At 57.9% G+C, this 24,397-nt stretch overlaps 1 protein-coding gene across 4 annotated transcripts in view; it reads left to right on the forward strand.

Annotated features, from left to right (window-relative positions):
• The first annotated feature begins 3,098 nt into the window (after nucleotides 1-3,098).
• Nucleotides 3,099-24,397, forward strand: part of SIPA1L3 (signal induced proliferation associated 1 like 3) — a 93,033-nt gene continuing 71,734 nt past the window's right edge. For all 4 annotated transcript variants that reach the window (XM_023649620.2, XM_023649624.2, XM_023649625.2 and 1 more), the window contains exons 1-6: nucleotides 3,099-4,720; nucleotides 8,469-8,599; nucleotides 15,762-15,950; nucleotides 16,805-16,979; nucleotides 20,396-20,499; nucleotides 23,170-23,327. In XM_023649620.2, coding sequence (XP_023505388.2) covers nucleotides 3,235-4,720; nucleotides 8,469-8,599; nucleotides 15,762-15,950; nucleotides 16,805-16,979; nucleotides 20,396-20,499; nucleotides 23,170-23,327 — 2,243 coding nt within the window. In that variant the 5' untranslated portion in view covers nucleotides 3,099-3,234. The remainder of the gene's footprint in view (nucleotides 4,721-8,468; nucleotides 8,600-15,761; nucleotides 15,951-16,804; nucleotides 16,980-20,395; nucleotides 20,500-23,169; nucleotides 23,328-24,397) is intronic.

Raw genomic sequence — 24,397 nt, forward strand, 5'->3', positions numbered from 1 at the left:
GACTGCACCTGCTCAGAGAGGGGATTTGTGCAAAGGGAGTGGGGCCTTGAGAACATTTGTGTGTTTTCACAGAAGGGAGCAAAATGGATTGGGAGTTTCCGACTGAGCTGCAAACAGAATGCCATCAGTGAAGCCTGTGGGTCGGGAGGTGCTTGCGTCAGCCAGTCAGGGTCACATCCGGGCCACTGGTTTTCCCAGCCAGCCCCAGTGCGGCCTCACGGGACTGATCCTCTGCACTCTGCCAGGCTGACCCAGGGGCGCGCCGGGCTGCCAGTGCAGGCAGTGCCCTCGGCCGGCCAGACCCCTTAGCTTGGCCTGGGACCCAGCAGCCCGCGGAGTGTGGGGCTGGCCTCAGGCCCTCCTCTCTGGCAGAGCTGCCACACTGACAGTCACCAGAGGTCGCACACCAGCAGCCCCCGCCCACATCCAGCCCACGTACTTGCTTTGTTGACCCTCATTGTGGTTTTGGTTGGTAATGTTCTTAAGTACTTATCTGTTTATTAGAAGAAGTCCATGCAAATAATTGGCAAAAGATTGCCAGTGGTGTAGAACGAAAAGTAAACTTCTTTCAAAACACAGGTCCTGGGGAGTACTAAGTACTAAGGGGAAAGTACTAAGTACCAGTACTAAGGGGAAAACATGAAGTGGGGGGAAGGCACCCAGTTCCCCTCCCCAGAGACAACCACTGTGAGCAGTTTCTTGAAAAGCCTTCTAGAGATCATCTCTGCATGGTAGGTGGTGGTGGTTGCCATATATTTTTTTTTTCAAATTGGGAGATTTTGCACACGATTCTAGATTTCTGGCTTCCCCTGAAAACTCTGATGGTCTGGCATCCACGTTCTTGCAAGGCTGGTCCCCGGAGCTGAGGTGCACCTGCTCTTGAGACGCCCCCGCCGTCCAGGTCACTGAAGACTCGCCTCCTGGCTCCCGTAGCCAGCCCGGCCTAGGAGCTCTCCGCTTTCCTCCCCTTCTCTGCCCCCTCCCCTGCGTGCTCCCTGCTCGTGGGGAACCAGGAAGAGGGGTGCCCTCTTGCCTGCCCCCCCCACCTCCACTTCCCATCTTCCCAGAGACTGTAGGCCCGCCTCACTCTTTCTCTCTGTGAATGTGTCAGGTGTCCCCTCAGTCTCTCTGCCAGCTCACTCCGTACGTCTGGGCACGAGTTAGGAAATGCCCCCTACATACTCACACTCACGCACTCACACACACATACACACACACTCACACAGGAGGCCTGCCACGTGCTCGCTCAGAGCACCAGCACACATTGACCCCATGGCCATGTCTGGCTCCACATTCCAAGGGAGAGAAGTTATTGGTCCCCGTGCGTCAGATGCCCAGCCCGAACCAGCGCTCTGCTGCCCTGAGCAGAAGCAGGAGGGGTCACAGCTGCTGGGACAACCCACAGGGTCTGCCCCAGACCGCGCCCACTGTCCCCTTCCTCCCCCGCAGAGCGTTCCATCTTCCAGAACTTGAGGGAGACAGAAAGGGAGGTGATCCTGCAGAGTCCTCGGGTTGCCAGGCAGAAGCCGGGCTCCCTTCCCTGGAGCTCTGCACGCTGGGATGTGCTCCTCCGGTGGGTTAGGTAGGGCTGCCTGCTCGCTGGTCCCTACAGTACATAGTGGACGAGAGTCCTGGATGCTCTTCTTGAGGCTGGGAGGCGGGGCTGGGACACCCCGCCGTCCTGGAACTGATGAGTTAGCATCGGAGACGGTAAACAGGTAATGAACAAGAGAATATCAATTGGTGGTAACTGCTAAGGAAAGAAAGCAAGCAGAGTGGGTGACAGAGAAAGGCTTTGAGGGGACGGGAGCTTCTCCATCTGCATGCGGTGGTTGGAAAGCTTCCTTGAAGAGTCGACGCCATGGAGGGAACCAGCCTGGTGAAGAACCCAGGAAGGATACCCAGAGAGCCTGGATGGGGTTGGTATGTCAGAGAACAAAAAAGCAGGCCAGTGTGATGGGCTCTTGGTCAGGGAGGGGAGGGGCATCAAGCAGACGCAGAGCCAGATCCTGTGGGGCTGGTGGGCCCGCAGAAGGAATTTGGGTTTTATTCCTAATGCAACAAGGAGCCAAGGAGGGGGGCGGGAGGGGCAGGGTCTCAGCAAAGAAAGGACGGGAGCTGATCAACCGGCTCCTGGGATCTATTGGTCATGTAGGTTTCTAAAGAGATTCCCTCGCCCAAATCCACCAGCGCTCACGGTGCCTCAGCGCTTATTGTCGCTTCCTTTCTGGTGGGGGGCTGGTCGGGCAGACTGCAGAACAGATGGACAACGGTCTGGCCTGTCCCTGCAGCCACCCCTAGACAGGACTCACGGGACAGAGGAACGTGTTCAGTGACACCACAGGGAAAAGTCAGCCAGATCCTGGGACAAGGGACCCCACTCCTTCCACAAGGAAGTCCCATCAAAGTAACGGTGGCGGGGGGCATTATAGAGTACAAGAGACTTAAATACGTCTGCCAGAGCGGAGTATGGCTCTCGTTTGCATCCTGACTTGAACAAACCAGCAAAGACATCTTGGAGACGATGGGGAGATGTAATGCAGATGGGGTACCACATGGGATTAAAGAATTCTTACTCATCTAGACGGGTTTGATAAAGGCATCGTGGTTATTTCTTTACAGGCCTTATCTGCTAGAGATACAGTCTGGAGTATTGACGGGTGAAATGGCCTGATGTCTGGGATTTACTCTAAAATATTCTGTCAGAAACACAAAGGACAGGAGCGGGTGGAGAGCCGAAGCAGGCATGGCTACTAGTTAGTGGCGGTTGCAGCTGGCGGGGTGGCTCATCACGCCCTTCTCTCTGCTTTTGGGCATGTTTGAAAATGTCTAAAATAGGAAGGTTTTGTAAGTGAGTAAAGCTGTCCAAAAAAGTCCTCCTCTGGAAGCTGTCACGTCCCGCTCACCTTTACTTCTCTCCTTTCTAGGATGGCCGCGAGGATACCGATGCAGCCTGCTGGCCGGCACCCACATCTACCACTGGCCCTGCCCTGCTGAGCCGCCCGTTCTGGAGCCGCAGGACAGCAGCCGCTGCCCGAGGCTGTTCCGGCGCCGTGGTCCACAGCGATGGTGGAGAACTGGACTCCACAGGCTCACAACGTTCCCATCAGGCTTCAGGGCCCAGCATCCTTCCTCCTGGGACTGGTGGCCCTGAACAATGGCTGAGGCCCAGGGGACCCCATAAAGTTACCCGACAGCTTCCGGGGGCCAGTAGCACTCCAGTGCCCGTGGACTATGACCACCTATCGGCCCATTCCCAATGATGCTGTGGACCTGGCAGCCAGCTGTGGGGTCAGGGGGGCCGATGTCCTCCCGGGGCCACACACAGGGGACTACGCCCCCATGGGATTCTGGGTCCAGAACGGCAGCATGGCCCAGCCTGTTGAGAGCCCCGCCAGCGCCACCACCCGACCCAGCCCCACCACCCCCGCGATGCCCAAGATGGGCGTGCGCGCCCGAGTGGCCGACTGGCCACCCAAGCGGGAGGCCCTGAGAGAGCAGAACAACCCCAGCCCCTCACAGGACACAGACGGCACGAAGGCCACAAAGGTGGCCCATCCCATGAGGAGCATCCAGAACGGACAGCCCCCCGCCAGCACCCCGGCTTTCTCGGGGTCCAAAGCCTTTCACCGGCTGTCCAGGAGAAGGTCCAAAGACGTGGAGTTCCAGGACGGGTGGCCGCGGTCCCCGGGCAGGGCCTTCCTCCCCTTGCGGCACCGCAGCAGCAGCGAGATCACGCTCAGCGAGTGTGACGCGGAGGACGCGGCAGAGGCGCGGGGCGCGCGGCACGCGGGGGCACTGCCCCTCTTCCGCGAGTACGGGAGCACATCCTCCATCGACGTGCAGGGGGTGCCCGAGCAGAGCTTCTTCGACATCCTCAACGAGTTCCGCAACGAGCAGCCCGAGGCCCGGGGAGCCCCGCGCCTCCCCGAGCTTGACCGGGGCGCGCACGTCCCCGGGGGCGGCGCCAAGGGGGACTCCCGCCACGGGCAGCCCGGCAAGGACGGCCTGGTGGCGCTGCAGCCCACGAAGGAGAAGGCGCGGAAGAAGCCCCCGCGGGGCCCGGGCGCCGGGGACGCGGGGGACTCGTGCATCTTCCGCAAGCTGCGGAGCGGCCGCGCCGAGGCCGAGGCGGCCCGGGCGCCCGGGGAGGCGGAGGAGGCGCGGGGCGGCCCGGAGGCCGGGCGGCCGTGGGTGTGCCAGAGGAGCTTCGCGCACTTCGACGTGCAGAGCATGCTGTTCGACCTGCACGAGGCGGCCGCCAACCGCGCGTCCACGGCGCAGCGGCGCAACACCACCACCGGCGCCTCAGCCGCCTCGGCCACCGCCGCCCCAGGTGCCACGCGCACCCCCGGCCTCGGCGGCCCCGAGCCCGCCTTCGCCAGCACCGAGGACCTGAACTGCAAGGAGAACCTGGAGCAGGACCTGGGTGACGACACCAGCAACGAGCTGCTGCTCAGCTGCCCCCACTTCCGCAACGAGATCGGCGGCGAGCGCGAGCGCGACGTGAGCTTCTCCCGGGGGGCGGCTGGCTCCCCGGGGGGCGGCGGTGAGGGCCGCCCGGCAGAGCCCGCGCGCAGCGCCTACCGCACCAACGCCAGCATCTCGGTGCTCGAGGTGCCCAAGGAGCAGCAGCGGACGCAGAGCCGCCCGCGGCAGTACAGCATCGAGCACGTGGACCTGGGCGCACGCTACTACCAGGACTTCTTCGTGGGCAAAGGTGACGGCCGGGGCCCGGGGGACGGGGGTGGGGAGGAGGGGGCAGCTTGTCTCGGAGACGCCCCCTGCACACCCGTTCGCAGTGCTCCAGACCTGGCTCTCGGCACTGAGGGTGTGGCAGGAAAGCAAGCCCCCGCGGAGAAGGGCTGCGAGCCAGCCTCCTGGCCCCCACGGCTCACACTCCGAACCGTGAGCCCCAGGGGACAGTAGATGTGCCCGTATTCAGCAAATCTCTGCTCGGCTGAGCTATGTGCCAGGCACTTTCGAGAGCCTGAGGTTACAGTATTGACCAACTGAAAACAAAAATCTTGTTCTCCTGGTACTTAGCGATTTAGTGGGGTGAGACTAAGGCTGAAACTAGGTAATTAGGTGAAACGTGTGTCTGAAGGTGGCAAGTGTCGTGGAGGAGAGTGAAGCAGGGAAGAGGGAGACGGTGTCAGGGTGGGATGGGGGAGGCCGAGGGGCCTCCTAGGTTGGTGTGGTGTGGAGACTGGAGACAGTGTTCCTGGCACAGGGAACGTGGAGTACATCAGGCCTGGAACACTGGAGGACTAGGAGGGAGGTCAGGGTTGCGGGGACAGAGTGAGGAGAGGGGAAGGAGCGGAGGCACAGGTGACAGGGCAGAGCGTGGGGGTCTCTGTGGGCCATGGGAGGGCCCTCACTTTTGCCCTGAGTGAGGCGGAGCCACAGGGGGGCTCTGGGCTGGAGAGGTCCTGGTCTGACTCCCTCTTGGGAACAGACCGTGGGGGTGGGGAGCCAGAGACCAGGGCGGGCCTGCTGTAATAGTCCAGGCAGGGGATGATGATGGACACGTCCAGGAGGGCGCCCAGGAGTGGGGAACAAACTGGCAGGTTCTGGAGCCCCTTGGAAGGTGGAGCTGTTGATATCTGGAAGGTGTTAACACCAGGGAGAGACGGGCTCCCTCCATCCCCAGGTTCCTTGGTGCTGGTGGGACAGTCCCAGGAAGCAGCATTGCAGAGTGCAGGGACCACAACCCGGGCAGCCACAGGGGCCAGGCGGGACCCACGCAGAAGTGAGGCATGCCATGCAGGGGCCAAGCACAGGGCAGCTTCTGCTTGGCTCCCGCCTGCTGTTGTCATGCAGGAAATGCAAACAAATCCAGTCTTGCCAGCCATTCCAGTTTTTCAAGATTCTCCTGAAATTCAGATTTTTTTAGTGTAGATTGTCCTAATTTTGTAAATGCTGGCAGCTGTATCGATTCAGAATTGCTTAAAACTGCTAGTTACAGGCTTAAACAAACAGAGGTGTATTTCTCTCATATAAGGAGGTCTGGAAGTCAGCAGCCCAGTCCTGATATGGTTGCTCCTCATCAGTGGAACGCCAACCATAGTGCATGGCCTCCAGCCCTCAGGGTGGTCTCCTGGTCCAAGATGGCTGCTGGAACTCCAGCCATCACATCCATGTTTCCAGGCAAAGAAAAAGAGTGAAGGATAAGAGCAAAAAGGCAGATCTCCTGTCAAGTCAGCTCCCTTTAAAGAGCTTTCTCAGAAGCCCTGTCCACTTGCTTCTACTCATTGGTCACTCCTATCTGCAAGGCAGGCTGGGAAATGTAAGTTTTTAGCTAGACACAATCCCTCTCTTTTTCTCCCTCAAAAGTAGAAGGTTTTTCTTAAAAAGGAAAAAGGGAGGGATAGGTGATGGATTGGCAGCTAGTATTCCACATCAGCTAGCTTAAAATGTGTTTGAGTGTCCTAGTCAAACATAATGAATGTCAGCTGGGCCGTCTCACTGGGCTCAGGTGCAGTCTCTGGAGCTCCAGCGTTGGGGTCAGACCCCTGCGATCGGGGTGTCTGCTCCAAAGCTTATTAGCTCTGTGACACATTTCAGCACTTGCACTCCGTCCTCCCGTGAGGAATGGAGATGACTGTTGCAGCATCGCATGCCCCAAGCCCAGGTGACACAGATCGAAAATAAAGGGGTGCAAAGAGAAAGTCCTGCCAGTTGCTAAACCCAGAGAAAGCAGCGAGGCAACACCACTGTCACACGAATTAGATTTCAAGGCCAAAAGCACTTGTTCGAGGAACTGAACATTTCATGTTGATTTTTTAAAAATCACCAAGGAACTCTTGTGGTTGTGAACCGTGTGTCCCTGGCAGCCTGCGTTGGGGTTCGTAAATAAAAACCCACTACAGGGAGAAGTGGGCAAATCCATACCCAGTGGGAGAAGACGACAGGGTCTCTGTTTGAAGCTGACGAATCCAGTAGCCAGAAAACAAGGATGCAGAGGATCCGAATAGCCCAGTGAAAGCCTGATTTTGCGTGTCTATGCAGTAATTTTGTGCCATGCCAGTAGAGGATACGTTGCTTTCAGCTCACACCCAGAAAGACCTCCTTAAGAGGACTCTGAAGTGGATCAGATAAGATGGTACATTAAAACACTTAGTTCTTCATCAGACATGCGTAAGTCCTCATCACGGAGCTTTAAAAAAAGCCATTTTCTGTAGACACGGTTTCTTGGTAGCCCCGGCAGCTTGTACATAAATTGGTTGTTGGTCAGTGTTTGTTGAGTGCCTCCCGCATGTCAGGACTGCAAGGTGGCGGGTGTGCGTCAGTGCGGAAGAACCTCTGTTGCTGCTTTGGGACTGAGCTGATATCCGGGAAGCACAGTCCTTTCTCTTTCTCTGGCCGGCTGGGGCGGTGGTGTCACCCACTGCAGGTGCTGTTCTGATTGGGGCCGTGAAGTAACACGTTTTTTGGGCCTTTGATGAGCCTTTGGTTTGCCAGGAGCGTCTCACAGGACCGGGAACCCTCAGTGAAATGTCAGAGCGCAGGGTGGGAAGGAGTCGCTGGCAGTGGGTGGCCGCTGGCTCGCAGACGTGAAGGCAGACTGCTGGTGGGCGTCCCCCACGAGCTGGAGATGCTGGGGCCGCCCATCGGGAAGAGCTGTTTGCCTGGAAGGGCTCTGAGACAGGGGGAGCCAGCTGTCGCTGAGGGGAGGGGACAGGAGACTTCCCCCATGGGTCATTAAAAGCTCTGTCACCACGAGGACAAAAAGAGCAGCGTTTAAGCTTCCTGGGTTTGTAGGTACAGGGTTAGATGAAGTCGTGTTTAGGTACTTGAGTCCTGGGCCCTTTTCTCCACAACCGTTGTGCCATGGGGACGGGACTAGCCCGCACTGCTCACGTGCCTCCTGTGTGCCCCGCTCCGCGCTTAGTGACTTACGTGACCCTCACAACCGCACTGAGAGGCGAGTCCGTCCTCCCTGATCCGGGCCATTTTACTGATGAGAATGCTGTCCAGTGTCTGAGCCCGGGCCGTACATCTGACAAGCGGCAGAGCCCAGATTTCAGCTGGGCAGGAGGCCTCCAGACTAGAATCTTCACCACTTTCCAAGGGCTGATGGGCAGCCAAGCTGAGGGAACCTTGGCAAAGACAGGATGATCCCAGTGAGGCTGGGTTTGTCACACGCCGTGTGTGGCGCTAAGCATTTTCTTTATGTGGCTTCGTTTCCCTGTCACATCAGCTCTGAATTGTGGGTCGCAGCTGGGCCCCCATTCCTCGGAGGAGAGCATGGAAGAGATGAGGCTCAGGAGTTCTGGGGCTTGTCAGAGGGGCATCATCGTACGGTCTCTCCTATGAGTGTGGCCGTGACCAGGCTTGAGGTTTGTGTGGCCGGATCCCACGGGTTGCACAAGCGCCCGCCCTAGCTGTCCCCTCAGGGACAGGCCGTGGGACGCCACCACCTTCCCGGGGGGCTGACTCTGAACTCGCCTGCTCTTCCCCCTCAGAGCATGCCAATTACTTTGGCGTGGACGAGAAGCTGGGGCCAGTGGCCGTGAGCATCAAGCGGGAGAAGCTGGAGGACCACAAGGAGCACGGGCCTCAGTACCAGTACAGGATCATCTTCCGGACCCGTGAGGTAGGCCTGTCACTGTCGTTAAGCATGTCACGGCCCTTCCTTTGCCCGGGTTCTGTGGGCAGGCGCTTCCCCTCCTGTAGTCCTCCCAACAACCTCTTGCAGGCCATCCGGTTAGCTCCCCATTTCACAGAAGGGAAAACTGAGACTCAGAGAAATGAAACCATTCCTACGGGGTCAGCGGGTCAGCGGCCAGGCCAGAATTAGGATCCAGCGTGTCTGGTGGCAGGGCCTGACATTCTTGCACATGCAAGAGATTCAGTGTGGTTGGCGCAAGAAATAAAGTAGGAAGTGTGAGACCGTGAGATGTCCTGCAGAATGGAAAGGAGAATTAAGACAACAGGCCTCAGGTGGGGTGGGAATTGGGGACGCTCAGCAGGGGGCTGTTGACGCCCGTGGGTCAAAACTCTCCCAGCATCTCTTTCCGTTCCGAGTAGGGAGCCCTGTTGTCCTCCCTTGGTCAGACGTCTTACCCTGGATTAAGTGTCAGCTGTGGCTAGGGGACAAGGCCTGTTGAGGGCAGGCTGCCACATTAGAACTCTGACTTGTAACTGACAGAAATCTAATTCTAACTGGTTTAAGCCAGAAGTAGAATTCATTGGTTCATGAGACTGCAACTCCAGGCATAGGGCTAGCTTCAGGCATAGCTGGATCCAGGCATTCAAGTGATGTCACCAGAGCTCTGCCTCCTTATCTCTCTGATCCCCTAGGCTCTGCTTCTTTTTTTGCGTTGTGACTGTCATTTTCTTCTGCCCCCGACAAGCTCTGTCCATGTCATAGGAAAGTGGAGACTGGCTGCTCAAATCTTCTTCATCTTTAAGAGACTCTTATCTGCCGAATCTCCTGGGGGGACTCTGACTGGCCCTGCTTAGATCACAAGCCCACACCTTGGGCCAGTCCATGTCATCAGGGGTGATAGAGAAACTGGCCTGATCTGGGACATGTGCTCCACCCTGGGGCCAGGGGCAGGGCACTGTGATTGACAGTTGCATCAGAGCCACCTGGAGGAGGCAGCAGACGGTTCCTCCGAAAAAAGAGGGGCACTAGGCTAGCAGAAATGATGGAGACTTCCAAAAGACCCAAGTAAGGAAGACCTTGCCAGAAAAGGGGCAGTCGTCAGCGGGGCAGGCCCCCCAGAATGGGTCTCCCTCTGCCCGGCATTGCCGGTCCCCGTTGGGCCTGGCCTTAGCCCAGACACGGGAACCCAGCAGGCTGCTCTGTCAGGGACTGTGGGGGTGGGGCCCACCAGGCCTGGACCTCGTCCAGACTGGCAGATGCCGCACGAGGCCCCAGCCCCGTCCCCTCACGGGGACCTTCATGCTCCGGGGACTGAGACGGCACGGAGGCTCTGAGGCAAGGCAGCCCCAGACCGCAGGTGGGCACCGGCCCCCTATCTCCCGAGCCTCCCGCCCCACCTTCCTGGCCACATGAGCAGAATGTGAGGTGACAGCTCACACTGCCTCCGACTGTTGTATCGGACACGGGGAACTGCCGGGTGAAATGACGACAGTCGTGTGCTGACAGATAGTATTTATTGCAGTTGCTGCTGGACCGCGCATCTCAGTGACCTTGGGTGTCGGGCATTTTCTCTGCCTTCACGTGTGTCCAATCATTCAGCGTCATGACAGTCGTACGATGAGAGCAGTGCTGTCCTCGTGTACAGCTGACGAAACAGGCCCGGAGAGGTTAGGGGACTTGCCGATGTCAGCCTGTGCTCGGCCACCGTTCGCCCCCTCTGGGGTTCCCCTGACTCAGCCCAGACCGCACAGCAGGCCCAGCCGTGGGTTATGAACTCAGCTTCCTGCCAGCCTTTCTGTCTCGTTGGGTTTCTTTTTAATGAAAGTAGTGTGTGTAGGATGAATTTTTAAAATACCCAACTGCGGTGTGTGTGCTGGGAGTCGGGACCGCGGTGCGGACATGCTGGGCCAGGGGGCGACAGCTCTGCGCTGGTCCCTCCAGCAGGTTGGAAACCGCCTGGCGCCATTCCAGCCTGTGCCTGCTTTTGTCCGCTTCCCACCCCAGCACCCGCAGATCCAGCCTCTGTCCCACCCCCAGCTGGGCCCGGGGCCCTCAAGACTCGGGCACAGGATTCATCCACTCTGCAGACATTCCCCGGGCACCACCACCTGCCGGCCCTGGGCTGGCACTGAGGACACAGTGGTGAGGAAGGCCACAGCGATGCTCACGGAACTGCATTCTTGCAGGGGAGGCAGACAGTACACAGATAACCTGAGTAAATTGTCCAGTGTGGTACGTGCTGACGAGGTGGAGGCAAGGAAGAGAGGCAAGTCTGAGGGGTGGTAAGATTGTTAGACAGGATTGTCAGGGAGGTGCCCTGGCAAGATCATGTAACATTTAAGTAAAAGACCTGAAGGATTTCAGAGAAGGAGCCGTGTGGATATCTGAAAGAGCATTCCAGCCAGTGCAAAGGTCCTGAGGCAGGCACATTGGAGACCTGCTGTGGGTCCTAGTTCAGCCACTCAGCAGGTATGAAACCTTAGGCACGTGGCTTCTTCTCTCAGAACCTCAATTTCACCCTGGGAATTCCAGTGTCACAGGACTGTGGTGTGGGCTCGGTGAGGTTGTGCTGGGCCTGGTCCTGGAGGAGAAGGCCTTTCCTTTCCTGGAGGCAGAGCAGGGGTCACACAGCCCAAAAGGAGGAACACCAAGAGTAATCACAGAGCTGATTTAGCACATGTTCCTGCCAGGCACCGTCCCGAGGGTTTTCAGGGCACTGACCCTTCGAATCCTCTCTGCATCCTGTGACGTGGGTCCCTTGATAATCCCCACCCTATGGATGAGGACGTGGAGGCCCAGGGCCCCACAGGGGCAGAGCCGGGACGAGACCCAGGCTGCCTCGGCCCGGAGCCCAGCTGAATCCTGGCTCTGGGAGCAGACACGCTGGGTTCAGCCCGGCTTGGCCACTCTACAGCCTGTGACCTTGGGCAGAAGGCTTCACCTGGGGTGCCTCAGTTTCTCCTCTGTAAAGGCGGCTGTGTGTGGTGCCCTGCCCTGGAGCCGTGGGGAGGGTCCCCTGGGTGGGCAGGGCAGTGAGTGCTCTGAGCGCCAGATGTCACTGTAATGACGCGGCCGGTGTGGCCGCTCTCCTGCGAGGTCAGAGGGCCGTGCTGGGGAGCAGGGGTTGGGTTCACGGGCAGGGTGCTGTCCTCCTCCTGTCCACAGGCACAGTCTCCAGCTCCTGTAGACGAAGGCGTGGGGGCCCCAGTAAGGGGCCCAGGCTGGTGTCCAAGCCACCGGCTGGCCCGCCCCAGATGGCCGCCCCCGGCCGCCAAGCAGACAGTTGAGTGGGCCCACACTTCCCAGCAGATGGGAGGTGAGCGTTGGCAGCCCCGAGCTTCCCGCCCGGGCAGAGCAGACTGCGAGCTGGGCTCTGAGACCACACGCCTGAACCTCGGCCCGGCCCCACCCTGAGCCTGGACGGGCCCAGCCCCATGCCAGGGCCACCCTGTCCTGAGCCCCGCTGGCTCTGTCTCTCCCGGGACACAGGGGCCCCCACTAGCCAGCGACAGGCTGGCCCGCCAGGCCCAATGGGTGCCATGTAGCCCCCAACATGAGTTTTTGACGGGCCTTAGTTTTGTTAGGGTCAGAGGTTTGGCTTTTTATTCTATTTAAATAGTAACAGTCACTACTGTCGTGAATTTAATTAAGTGTGCAAAGTAGAAAGGACGAGTCTCGTATTACGTGGAAAAAGCAAGTGTAATAGTGCGTTGAGTGGGGCCTCGTTTGTGTTCAGTAGGTACCTGATTGTGTGTGTGTGTGTGTGAGTAATCTCTAAAGCATACTGTTAAGTGGGGAAAAAAGTAGTTGTAGCTTCCTGTTTATGGTTAAACTTTTTTTTAAAGTCTTAATTAAAGATTTGAGATGCATGTGGCTTAGTACAAATGTATTTGACACGTGTGCACGTCATGATGGCTGAGACGTGTCGAGCGCTTGCTGGCTGCCAGGTGTGGTCCTGAGTAGGCCCCGTACGTGGGTTATCTTATTGAGTCCTCACAGCCCTTGAGATGGGCACTGTTATCTCCATTTTATAGATGAGGACACAGGCACAGAGAAATTAAGCGACTTGCCCAGGGTCACACAGCTAGGGACAGAGTTGAACCGGGATTCGAACCCAGGCCGACCGACTCCCAGATGGCCTCCCACGGAAAGTTCTTAAAGGGCGCGCCCCCCGCCCAGCACGGAGAGAGGCAGGGACGCACCTGAGTGGGGGCCGGTGGAGGACAGCCTGTGCAGAGGGGACCTGCTTGCTCACGTGGCTCCGTGGCCCTTCACGGCTCCCGTGACTGCATGTCCTCAGTGAGGTGACGCCCGGTGGCATCGAGGGTCAGATCACTCGGCCTCGTGGACTGAGCTGCAAGTGCCGACTGTTCAGAGAGAGATGAGAAGCCCTTAGTGGGTTCTGCGCTGGGGAGAAACGTGATCTGATTCAAGCTGCTGTGGGAAGAACGGGCTGGGGTGGGGCGGCAGCAGGGACAGGAGCCAGGAGACCCTTGCGAGGCGGCTGTCACAGTCCGGGGGGGCATGACAGGGGACAGGACCCGGGGGAGAGTGATGATAGCCGCTCATTGCAGCCTCCCGGTACCTGACTTGTTATCCCCAGCAGAGGAGGGAAAGCTGGGAGCTTTTCAAGCAGTGGCTCTTGGTTATGTCATCCGAGCCGAGATGTGACCGGAGGCCACCTGTCTCCAGCGTGGAAGGAGGGGGGATTCTGCTCGACGCCCAGCAGAGGGCGCTGTGGGGCAGCGTCCGCAGGATGCAAAGCTGCGGATCCCGGTGCTGCGTTAATTGAAACCCACAAACCCCCCGATTGGCCGCAGAGCTTCTGGCGTCAGTGCCTTTCATGGCCTGTTTCAGGACTGCCCTGCTCACGATGGGCCAGATGTGTCTGTCTGTGAACTGTCAGGGCCAGAACTGGGAACTCCCAGCCGCCAGCTCATTCCTCTCCTTCCACCCCCGCCCCTTGCCTGGGTCCTCTTTGCTGAGGGGGCCGTCGGCTTAGGGCGATGTCAGGACACGCTGTTTTTGCCGCTTCCTGCCTGTTGACTTAGGGTGAGGATGTTTTTCCAGTTAACACTCATCCTCCTTGGTCTTAAACCATGGCCGCGGGTGTGTTCTGGGAGCCTGTAACAGTCCCCTTGGGAGAGGACGTTTTCCCCACACTGCTGCAGACCTGCTGCGGCGCAGCCTGGTGCGGCGGGACCCGGGGCCAGCAGCACCGTGTGGCTAGAAGCCCGAGCTGGTGTCAGTGAGGACGGGAGCACCAGGGGCCATCAGACCGGGCTGCCAGGGAAGCTGGGACAGCCACCTGGAAACTGGCAGTTCAGTGAAGTTGGAGACGGGCGTGCCCGTGACTCAGCCATTTCTCTCAGGTCTAAACCCAAAAGAAGCTGTTCATGGGCCCCCGAGCGCTGTTTCTTGCACGTTCCCCCAGCCGTGTTCACAGTTGTCAGACGCCAGGAGCACTTTCCGTGCTCATCACAAGGGACTCAGTCCATCGCGCTGAACGTCAGCCGCTTGCGGCAACACGGTGGGATCTCACATCTATAACGTTAGAAGAAAGAAGCCAGTGGAAAAGGATGTGGACTGCCCAAAGCCCAGAAATAGGTTGTGGTGTTAGAAGTCAGAGGAGGAGGGGGGGCACGCAAGAGGGCTGTGGGGCCGGCAGGTCGTATTTCCTGCTCTGGGCGGGCATTGCCTAGGTGTTCACCTTGTGATGGTTCCTTCAGCTGTACTTACACAGCTGTGTACTTTTCTGTGTGTGGGTTACACTTCACAGCAAAAAAAAATCATGAGCTTTGGAGAGGTCAAACCTGGGATGGCGCCCTGGTGCCGCCACTTCACCGTGGTGACCTTGGGGAAGGCGCCAACCTCTGGAGCTTCAGAGATGATAAACTCTCCCCTGAACAAACCTGTACGTGTAATTACATAACTGTTGTCATCCCTGGAATACAGTGCCGTGAACTCTACTGTCATAAATGGGACTTGTTGTAAAGGTGTGTCAGTTAGAAATTGCTTTATCTGCAAAGTGACAGAAAACCTGACTAACTATAACTAAAACAAATGAGAGTTATTTTAATTATTTAATGAGAAGCCTGCAGGTAGGCAGCTGCAAGGATTGAGTTCTCTGTGATTTTGTTGTTGTCGTCTCTTTCCTCATGATCACAAGATGGCTGCCACAGCTCCAGGCATCTTATCCTCACACCAGTGTCCTTAGCAAGAAGAAATGGGCAGGTGGAAAAGGACTTTCCTTTTACCGGGGAGGAAAATCTGCCCCAAAAGTCCCCCCAAACTGAATTCCCCTCCCGTCTGATTGCCTGGAGCTAATCACGTGACCAGCTATTGGAAAACCTTGGAGAGCAACACCTGGGGAAGGGAAAGGGGAGTAAGATGGCCTTGACTGGCTTGACTAACGGTTTTCAACCCTGGCTATAAGTCAGAATCGTCTGAGTGTTATTAAAAATGTGTATGTTTATAAGTATACGAGTGAACACACATATATGCCTGGCCCCACCCCAGACCAACCGGATCAGAACCGCTGGTCATGATTTTGTCAGGAAACCAAGTGGAAAACCAGCCGCAGTTCCGGATGGTTCCCCGGCGGTGCTGATGTCTGGGGTGGGCGCGGGTTGTACAGAAGAGCTTATGGTGGTATGTTTACACCTAATAAAATCATGATAACGTCACTGAGAGTGTTGGTTTGAGTGCCCACCTGGAGCCGGTTTTATTCATCCTACTTCTCACTACCTGACGTGAGCCGTCTCCACACTCGAATGCCAGCTCCACGAGGACGGGGGTCTTCGTTCTGTCCACCGCACCTGGAGCAGGGCTGGCACTTAGGAGCACGCGGTCAGTATTTGTTGAACGAATGAAGGTGTGTTCCATCGTTGTCTCATTTCATCCTCCCAGCCTCCCTTCAGGGTTGTGACCCCATCGCTGCACCCATTTCACTAAAGAGAAAGCTGAGGCTCAGAGACAGGCAGTGTCCTAGTCAAGCTCACACAGCCGGGTGGCAGCAAGTCTGAGTCCTGGTCCAGATCCCGGGCTCTCTGGCCCTAGAGCCCCACTGCTGGCCCTTGTGTTGCTTCGAGAACAGAACACCCTTCCTGGGCCCAGAGCTCCTGATCTTCCCTTCCCTCCCTCTCAGCTCATCACCCTGCGGGGCTCCATCCTGGAGGACGCCACGCCCACAGCCACGAAGCACGGGACGGGGCGGGGCCTGCCCCTGAGGGACGCGCTGGAGTACGTCATCCCTGAGCTCAACATCCACTGCCTGCGGCTGGCTCTCAACACACCCAAGGTGACGGAGCAGCTGCTGAAGCTCGACGAGCAAGGGGTGAGCGGCCGGCCGGCCTGGGGCAGCAGCCCGCAGCCACTCCTCGCCACGCCTTCTGTCCTGCTCTCTTTCTTCTTTGCAAAGAACAGAAACCCGCTTAAGCTAGTTTGAGTGAAAGGAGGGATCTGTTATCAAATTCTGGGGGTGCCAAGAGCAGGAGGGTGACGGATCTCAGGAAGGAAATAGTCTAGGGGTGGACAGTCGCCAGGCTCCTGTGTGTCTGTGCGTGTGTGCATGCGTGTGCATGTTTTCCCTCCCCCTCACTGCACACTCGCTCCCTCTGCCTCTCTGGCCCTCCCACAGCTCCCAGAACTGCCGGGAAAGTTACAGCCACATGTAGCCCCCAGCCAGGTGACTCCCACGCCCAGGAGAGATTCTCACTGGGCCACAGTTCGGTCAGGTGTGTGTCCGTGGTCCAGCCACCAGTGACCAGGGGAATCAGGGGTTCATCAAATACGGTGATTGGGGACCCACCCCCTAAAAAGTCGTGTTGCCTGTGCTGGGCCTTGAGTCCTCCAGAATCTCCTTTGGCAGAACCTTAGCTGTTCCAGCCCGCCTTCTGTGGGAAGCTGGCCCAGGTGATCATCTCTTTCTCCCTCGACGGTGGCATCACCCTCCGTGGAGAGAAGAGGATGGGTGGCATGGGCACCTTGCCCTGCTTCTCTGGAATGGCATGGAGGGAGGGGACAGCTGGGACGTGCCCTCCGCCTTTTTCTTCCTCTCCGGCTGTGGCACTGAATTCCCAAGTGGCCCCAGGAGCTCCCTGGGCTCCGCGCCCGAGACAGCCCACTCTGTCCCCTCCCCTGTGGCGGCTCTGCCCGGCCCGCCTCCACCAGCCCCTGTCGCCCGCGCAGCTCTGCCGGAAGCACAAGGTGGGCGTCCTGTACTGCAAGGCCGGCCAGAGCTCGGAGGAGGAGATGTACAACAACGAGGAGGCCGGGCCTGCCTTCGAGGAGTTCCTCTCCCTGCTCGGCGAGAAGGTCTGTCTGAAGGGCTTCACCAAGTATGCCGCCCAGCTGGACGTCAAGAGTAAGTGGCAGCGGGGGCCTTGTGGGACAGCCGGCTGGATCATGGGGAGCCCCCCGGCCTCCGCGGGTGGGAGCGAGGTGGCGCAGCCACTTTGGAAAACAGTACGTAGCGCATGTGCTAGTCCAGTCTGAAGGTCCCCTTCTCCCCGTCTCGGCGATTGCTCTGCTAGACGTGTCCGTGTGCGCTGGGGGATGGCCTGAGCATCCGTCCCCACAGACGCCGGGGTGGTGCCCAGCGTACAGGCAGAGCTGTGGTGTATTCCCGCAGCAGGGTGCCGTATGGCAGTGACAGTGACAGACTAGAGCCGCAGGCGTTGGCCAGGACAAGGGTGCGTCCTTGGGGTGGAGCACGGACAGCGGGTCTGAATGAGGCCTTTTGCACGATGATTATAGTAAAAGCACACTCAACAATGCGCCATTTGCAAGGTGGTTGTTATATAGTAAAACCCTAAAGAAAGACAAGGCAGTGACAGAGCCGTGTTCGGGACGGGGGCCGCCTCTCGGGGAGACGGTGGATTTAATGGACAGTGTGCTCACGTTAGAGTGTTGGTGCTGGTCTGTTTCTTCAGGCGGGTGGTGGAGAAGCACGTTCATCAGAGCATTCCCTGGACATACGTGTGCACGCACGTGTGTTTGACATGCCATCAGGTCAGCTCCGGCTCCTGGCGACGCTGTGAATGAGTGATGGCCACAGCAGCCCGTCCTCATAGCCCCGCTCTGCCCCTGTAGACTCGTTCCGTGGCTTCCCGTATGGACTCCGTCCGTCTCATATTTGCTCTTCCTCTTTTCCTGCTGCCTCCTGCTTTCCCCGGCCTTCTTGTCTTTTCCAAAGAGTCCGCCTTCTCACGATGTGCCCGAAGCAGGACGGCCCACTGTTGCCTCCAGTGGTCGTTCAGGCTTAGTTTGCTCTGGGACGCCCCGTTCATCTTTCTGGCTGTCCAGAGTTCTCCGCAGAGCTCTCCTCCACCACCGCATATCAGATGCATCCGTTACTGCCCGCCAGCCTCCTCCTCTGCCCGGCTCTCACGCCTCTGCAGGGTCGTCAGGAATACGAGGTGTGGCTAACCGGGGCCTTGGTCTCCCGCGACACTTCCTCGCTCGATGGCTTTCCTAATTCTTGCGTCGCTGCCCTTCGAGTCTCAGGCTTCTCTTGATTTCTTGGCTGCAGGTTCTGTTTAAATTAATGACTGAACCAAGGTAAACAAGATGTTTAAGAATTTCGGCGTCTTCACTGTCTCCGTTAAAGTCAAGTGTTTCTCCTGTGGTCGTGGTTTTTTCTTCTTGATGTTCTGATGCACTTCTGCTTCGGCTCTTTCTTCTGTCGCTTTCGTCAGAAGTCGTTTGAAGTCATCGCCGCCTTCTGCCAGTGAGGTGGTGTCGTCTGCATGTCTTAGATGGTTGACATTTCTTGCGCCTATTTTCTCTCCTCCATCTGCGCCTAGCCCATACACATCCATAAATATATTTATATATGATACAGAGGCTTGAACTGTTTCATGATGAGCAGTTCTGGGGGGTGGCTCAGTGACGTTGTGTGCTGGCATCATGGCTCCTGGGAGAGGGCTGCCCATTGCCCATGGGGTGGGCTGGTTGCTCAGGCCGAGTCGGAAAGCCCCGAGATGGGACCCTGGCTTGATCACTCGCTCTTCGCCTTTCCTCGCCAAGCCTAGTTCCCTCATCTGGAAAATGGAGGCGCAGATGAGGAGGCCAAGCTTAGAGAGGTGAATCAAGTGTCGAGCCAGGTGCCTCTGGCTCTTGTCCTCACCATCACTGCCTCTGCTGAAGGAGGCAGGAGGAGGAGGAACCTTCCCATTGTGCCAGCTGCAGGTTTTATGGTCTTGGGCAGGTGGCTTTGCTGCTCTCTGCCTCAGTTTCTCCGTTTGTAAAGTGAGGGTGATCGCTGCACTGACCTCAGGAGCACAGTGTGGACCCTGACGTACTGAGCCCTCGCTCTGCGGGCACCAGGTCTGCCAGCTGTGGGGCACTGCTGGGCGGCGGCCTCTCAGCAGGTGTGAGCGCCAGCGCTGTGGTTCCGTGGTGACACTGTTTCCTCATCGCTAAGGGCAGTACGCTCAGGCAAAGGGACAGGAGACTTAGCATCCCCCTTCCAGGCCGATGTCTACCTCGGAGGCTCAGCATCCCCCACAAAGTGATGCTGTTGTCTGGCCCCCTCCCTGGCCACTGTGAGGACCAGATGCCCAGCACAGCGCTTTCCTGAGAATCAGTGCTCTGATGAACACCAGCTGCTGCCATGTGGCCCTTGTGGGAATGGGTTTCCAGAGGACCCTGCTCCCGGCCTGTCTCCCTAGCCAACAGACAGGGTGCCCTGGGCTCGCAGCCACCAGAGGTCACCTGGTTCGGGCCTGGCTCTGGCGCTGGCCACCCGTGGCTTCAGCGCCCTCCCTCGTCACAGCCTCTCGCTTAGAACATAAGCCCACGAGAGCAGGGACTCCTGGGGCTGTTTCCTGCTGTGTCTGCAGCCCCTCCAGTTAAATCAAGCTGGTGGACCTGAACGCCCCAAAGCCAAAGGGCAGGCTTCCAGGCTGAGCACGACCCCTGGAGTTACCTGCAGCGTGGGTTAGGGTTCACACATGCGTTCAGCAAAAACCCAGCCCTCCTCCCTGGGCCGAGAGGAGCAGCTCAAGATAATGCAAGCCTGTGTGGAGAGCCTGACATCGTGTCGGGGCTGGGAAGGGTTCCTTGAGGACGTGGCATGTGATGTGAGAGGGACGAGTTAGAATCAAACAGGAAGTGGGAAAAACATTCCAGGCAAAAGAAACAGCACATGCAAAGGCCCTGAGGTCTGAAGGCTGTTGTCCAGGGAACTAACATGGAGGATGAAGTGAGGGAGGCAGGTAGGGGCCCTATCGTGCGAAGCCTTTAAGTCTAAAGATTAAGAATTTGGGTCTGTTTGCGGAAGTCATTTATGTGGCGGCCATGACTCATTCTTCTTCATGGCCGTGTAATTTTCCACAATATGAACATACTGGTTTGTCTATCCATTCTTCTAACTGATACTTGAAGCCACTCGTACCCGTATCCCGGGGACTCGTGTACGATTTCTCTAGGCTCTGCTCCGAGGAGAAGTGGTGCCCGGCCATCATTAAGCCTAGCTTTAGGTTCAATAGTTCTTGCTAAAAAGGTTTCCAAAGTGGTTGTACCAGTTTGCACACCTGACCGGCCGCGTCAAGGGCCGCAGTTGCTGCCCGTCCTCACCAGCCCTCGGTACTGTCACACTTGAATTTTTCCCGGTCCGGTGGGTGTATAATGTAACATCTCCTTTTTATGTAAGTTTATTTAATCTTAGGGAGTGGAGTTAAGTGCAAACGTCCTTACAAACGGGTGCAGATGGTCTGTGGGACGTGGCGGAAGCGCAGAGGTTTGGGGACGTGGTGCTCACTGGTGTTTCTGTTTCAGCCGACTCCACGGGAACCCACTCCCTCTACACGACATACCAGGACTACGAGATCATGTTCCACGTCTCCACCCTGCTTCCCTACACCCCCAACAACAGGCAGCAGGTCAGTGGGGCCCAGGGCCGGGGCCCAGGTGACGCCCAGCTGATGCACAGCCCGAACCCAGACCCCTCCCTCCCCACGCTGTTGGCTGGCCGCCTGCCTGGCCTTGGCGGCCCTCTACAGCACGGTCGTGTCACCTGGGGGTTGGAGACTAGGCCAGGTGTCACTTGATGTCAGTTTTTTTCTAGTTGTTGCTTGGCCACCCTGCTTGCCTCTAGCTACCCCAGTTCCCCTCAAGGGTCTCTCGAGTCCCCCCCCCAGGTCCTATGAAAAACAAGAGTAAATCAGTCAACATTATTTCAACCACAAGTGACAGAAACAAACCAAACTAGCACGAGCAAAAATTGGGGTTTACTAGGTTATGTAACTCTCAAGTGCTAGGAGATGGCTGGCTTTAGGTATGGCTGGATCCAGGGGCTCAAACAGTATTAGGAATCCTTTCCATTTCTCACCTCTGCTTTTTTTCATAGTGGCCTTATTCACAGGTTTTCCTAAGTTAAGTGGCAGAGATGCCCCCTAGCAGCCCCCAGCTCACATCCCACTGGGGTGGCCACCCCAGGGGAAAGAGAGCTCTGCCTTCCAGGGGTCCCAGAAATGTTTCAGGGCTGAATCTTGTTGGACCATTTGCTTGCCAGTCCCTGGGCCTGGGCAGGGATGGAGTGGGCTGGTTGGGCAAACCTAGAGCACAGGCCCGCCCTTCGAGAGAGTGAGTGGGGTCAGCTCAACCTGGAAGGCGACAGAGATCAGGGAGGGGCTTTCCCAAAGGGGCTGGACGTGGATGCTGAAGGAGGAGGAGGAAGCGGACCTGGTGGGCTGCCCAGAGGCTGCGCCTGGATGCATCAGGCAGACCCAGTCCGGGGACCACTCTTTCCAGCTTCTGATGAACAGAAACTCTGCAGACTTTGATGAGTTGGGAAGTGTTTATTTTTTCCATTGGTACAGGTGATGCAGATTTTATAGGCCAAAGACAGTCAAATGTCAGTGATTCCTCAGGTTAACCTACTAGCATGCTGTGGGAGCGCTGGTCTCAGTGAGACCTGGGTTCGGGTTTGTTCTTTGCCACTTCCTACTGGGTGACTGTCCGCTCTGAGCCTCGGGGTCCCGCTCTGTAGAATGGATGGAATGAGAGCATCCGTGTCTTGGGGTCATTGGGAACGGTCCCTGCGCTTGTGCGTGAAAGCTGAGCGTCAGGCAGGGCCTGGCACCAGGAGGGGCCCAGGAAGCAAGCAGTGCCTGGTCCTGGGTATTCGGCAGGCGCGCTGGAGAAGAGCTTGGGTTGGAGAGTCAAGCGGAAGTGGATTCAAATCCTGGTCTTTCCGCCCATGACTGTGTGACCCAGGACAAGTCATAGAACCGCCATGAGCCTGTTTACTCATCAGCGGAAAGGAGTAGGATGCGTTAATGCCTCAGGGGTTGCTGTGAACATAAGTGAGGTGGACTTTAAGATGTGGGTATAAATTACGCAGTGCAGGCCAGGCCCCAGGAAATGGGTACTAGATCTAGCAATTTAATTTAATCCGGTTTCCAACACACATAAAGAACTAACGGTTCAGTAGCGTGAGCTGTGCTGCTCCGTGTGTCTGGATTTCACGCTGTGGGCCACCTCACGTGGAGCCACGTGGGACTCCCGTCTGTGGACCTCGCCTGACCAATGGGGATTCCTGACAGTTCTGTGAAGGCTGAGTGTGTGTAAATAAGAGCAATGTGATTTCAGCAGACAAGTAAACACCATGAATCCACCGTCGCAGGCGAAAGTCACAGAGTCTGCCCCGAGATGGTGACGAGCAGGGAGAGAGGACGAGGCTCCTGGAGGCCAGTGTGAAGCCACAGCTGCCCTGGCCATTCCTTCCCGGGTGTCTGAGGAGGGGCCGGTGGCCTGGGGTCGGCCCTGCCCGAGGTCTCCAGTCTCACTCTGCCTTCATTGTCTGTGCGCGTGGCCTCGAGCAGATCGAAGCCTGCCAGCCCATGCTCTCCTCCAGGAGGTTCTTATTGAACACCCACTGTATACGAGTCGCTACCCCGGGCACTGAGGGTACAGCAGTGGACAGTGAACAGCACAGGTGAAGTCCTGTTGTCATGGGGCTGACACTTTAGCAGGAGGAGACAGACGAGAAACAGGAGGAAGAGAGCAAAGCCGCTGTGTGCGAGGTGTCGATAAACATTGAGTGACAGGGGCAGGAAAGCAGAGATGGGGTCTTGAGAGGTGAGGCTGGGTAAGACAGCGAAGGCCTCCGTGGGAGGGTGACAGTGCGGCCACCACCTGAGGCGGGGGAGAGGGAGCCGTGTGGGGCTCTGCTGGATGAATGTTCCAGGCAGAGGGGACAGCCACGCAGGGGCCTTGAGGAGGAAACGTTTCTGATGTGTTTGAGAAACAGCAGGAGACAGCGTGGCTGGAGCAGAATGAGCGAGGGGGAGCATGGACGGAGGTGGGGGAGAGGTGACGGGGCAGATCGGGGCAGGGGTGCTCCCTGGGCCACGTGGGGACTTCATGCTTTACTCTGAGCCAGAGGGACGTGACCTGATGCAGGGGTCCATGGGGGCCAGGCTGTGGGGCAGGCTGGGGACCGGGAGACAGTGAGGAGGCTGCTGTGATGGTCCAGGCGGGACCCTGGAGTCGACCTCATGCTTTTCGCCCCCCCCTCCCCCCCCCGCCCGCCGTGTCCCGTTTACCAGCTGCTGAGGAAGAGGCACATAGGGAACGACATCGTGACCATCATCTTCCAGGAGCCCGGCGCGCTGCCGTTCACCCCCAGGAACATCCGCTCCCACTTCCAGCACGTCTTCATCATCGTCCGAGCCCACAACCCCTGCACGGATAACGTCTGCTACAGGTACGCGCCTCCACAGGGCCCCCCAGGAGATCACAGAAATAGGCCACAGGCAGAGAGCGAGGCCGGGAGCAGGCCTGGCCCAGACCGCCCGCCGAGTCCCCCATTTGTGCTCGGTGGGGGAGCTGTGAACACACATTCCCCCACCTTCCGAGAGAGTGGCTCTCAGCCAGAAGGGGGCCTGTCACCCCAGGTCTGATGAGGAGACCATCAGGGGTTTGGATTTGCCTGATGTCTATTGGTTGCAAGTGACAGAAAACCTGCCTCAAGCTGGCTGAGGACAAAGAGGCGGTTGTGTGCATACGAGCTCTCCCACATGACGGGTCCAGGCTGGATCTGCTCCGCTTTCCAGCCCGATGCTTCGTGTGCTGGTGGCTCTGAGCTTAACATCCTTCCAGCTGCTAATCCAGCAGGAAGAGAGCTTTCCTTTCCCAGGAGAAAGAGCCTCAGAATGGGGGCTCATTGACCTGCTTGGGGCTCGGGTGCCCATCCCAGAGCAAAACCCCGGCCACGCCTGCGCAGCGGGCGCACAGGCTGAGAGGCACGGGAGTGAGTGACAGCCCACGGGGAAATTGGGAGCAGGGAGGGTGGGGGCCGGGCGGGCAGGGCCCCGCCGGGAGTAAGCTGAGGGTTTCGGTTCACAGATCAGCAAGTGGCACAGGCCTCAGAGCCATTCCGCATCCTCCCCAAGCCCCAGTTCTCACCCGCAGGGTGGCCGGCCCCCAAGGCCCCATGGGAAGCACTCTGTGTGTGGGGTGAGGATAGAGCTGTGGTCCTTGAGAAACAGCCCATCACTCACCCAGGCCGGGCGGAGGGCAGCCCTGTCCTGGGAGTGGCCCTGCAGCCTCTGGGGAACAGGCTGGGGAGAGACAAACGGTGAGACAGAAAGGTGACAAGATCGAAGTCTCCCTCGCACCTCTGACCCCACCCGCCCAGTCGCCCCCACCAAGACAACCCCTGTGAGCAGCTGCTCGTGCGTCCTGATGTTTTACACACATAAGCAAATACTTAGGAGCATTTCTTTTCCAGCTTCTTATTACAGATGGTGGCATGTCACATGCACTGTTCTGCGT

Source organism: Equus caballus, chromosome 10, assembly GCF_041296265.1.
Source record: "Equus caballus isolate H_3958 breed thoroughbred chromosome 10, TB-T2T, whole genome shotgun sequence".
Classification (NCBI taxonomy): Eukaryota; Metazoa; Chordata; class Mammalia; order Perissodactyla; family Equidae; genus Equus; species Equus caballus.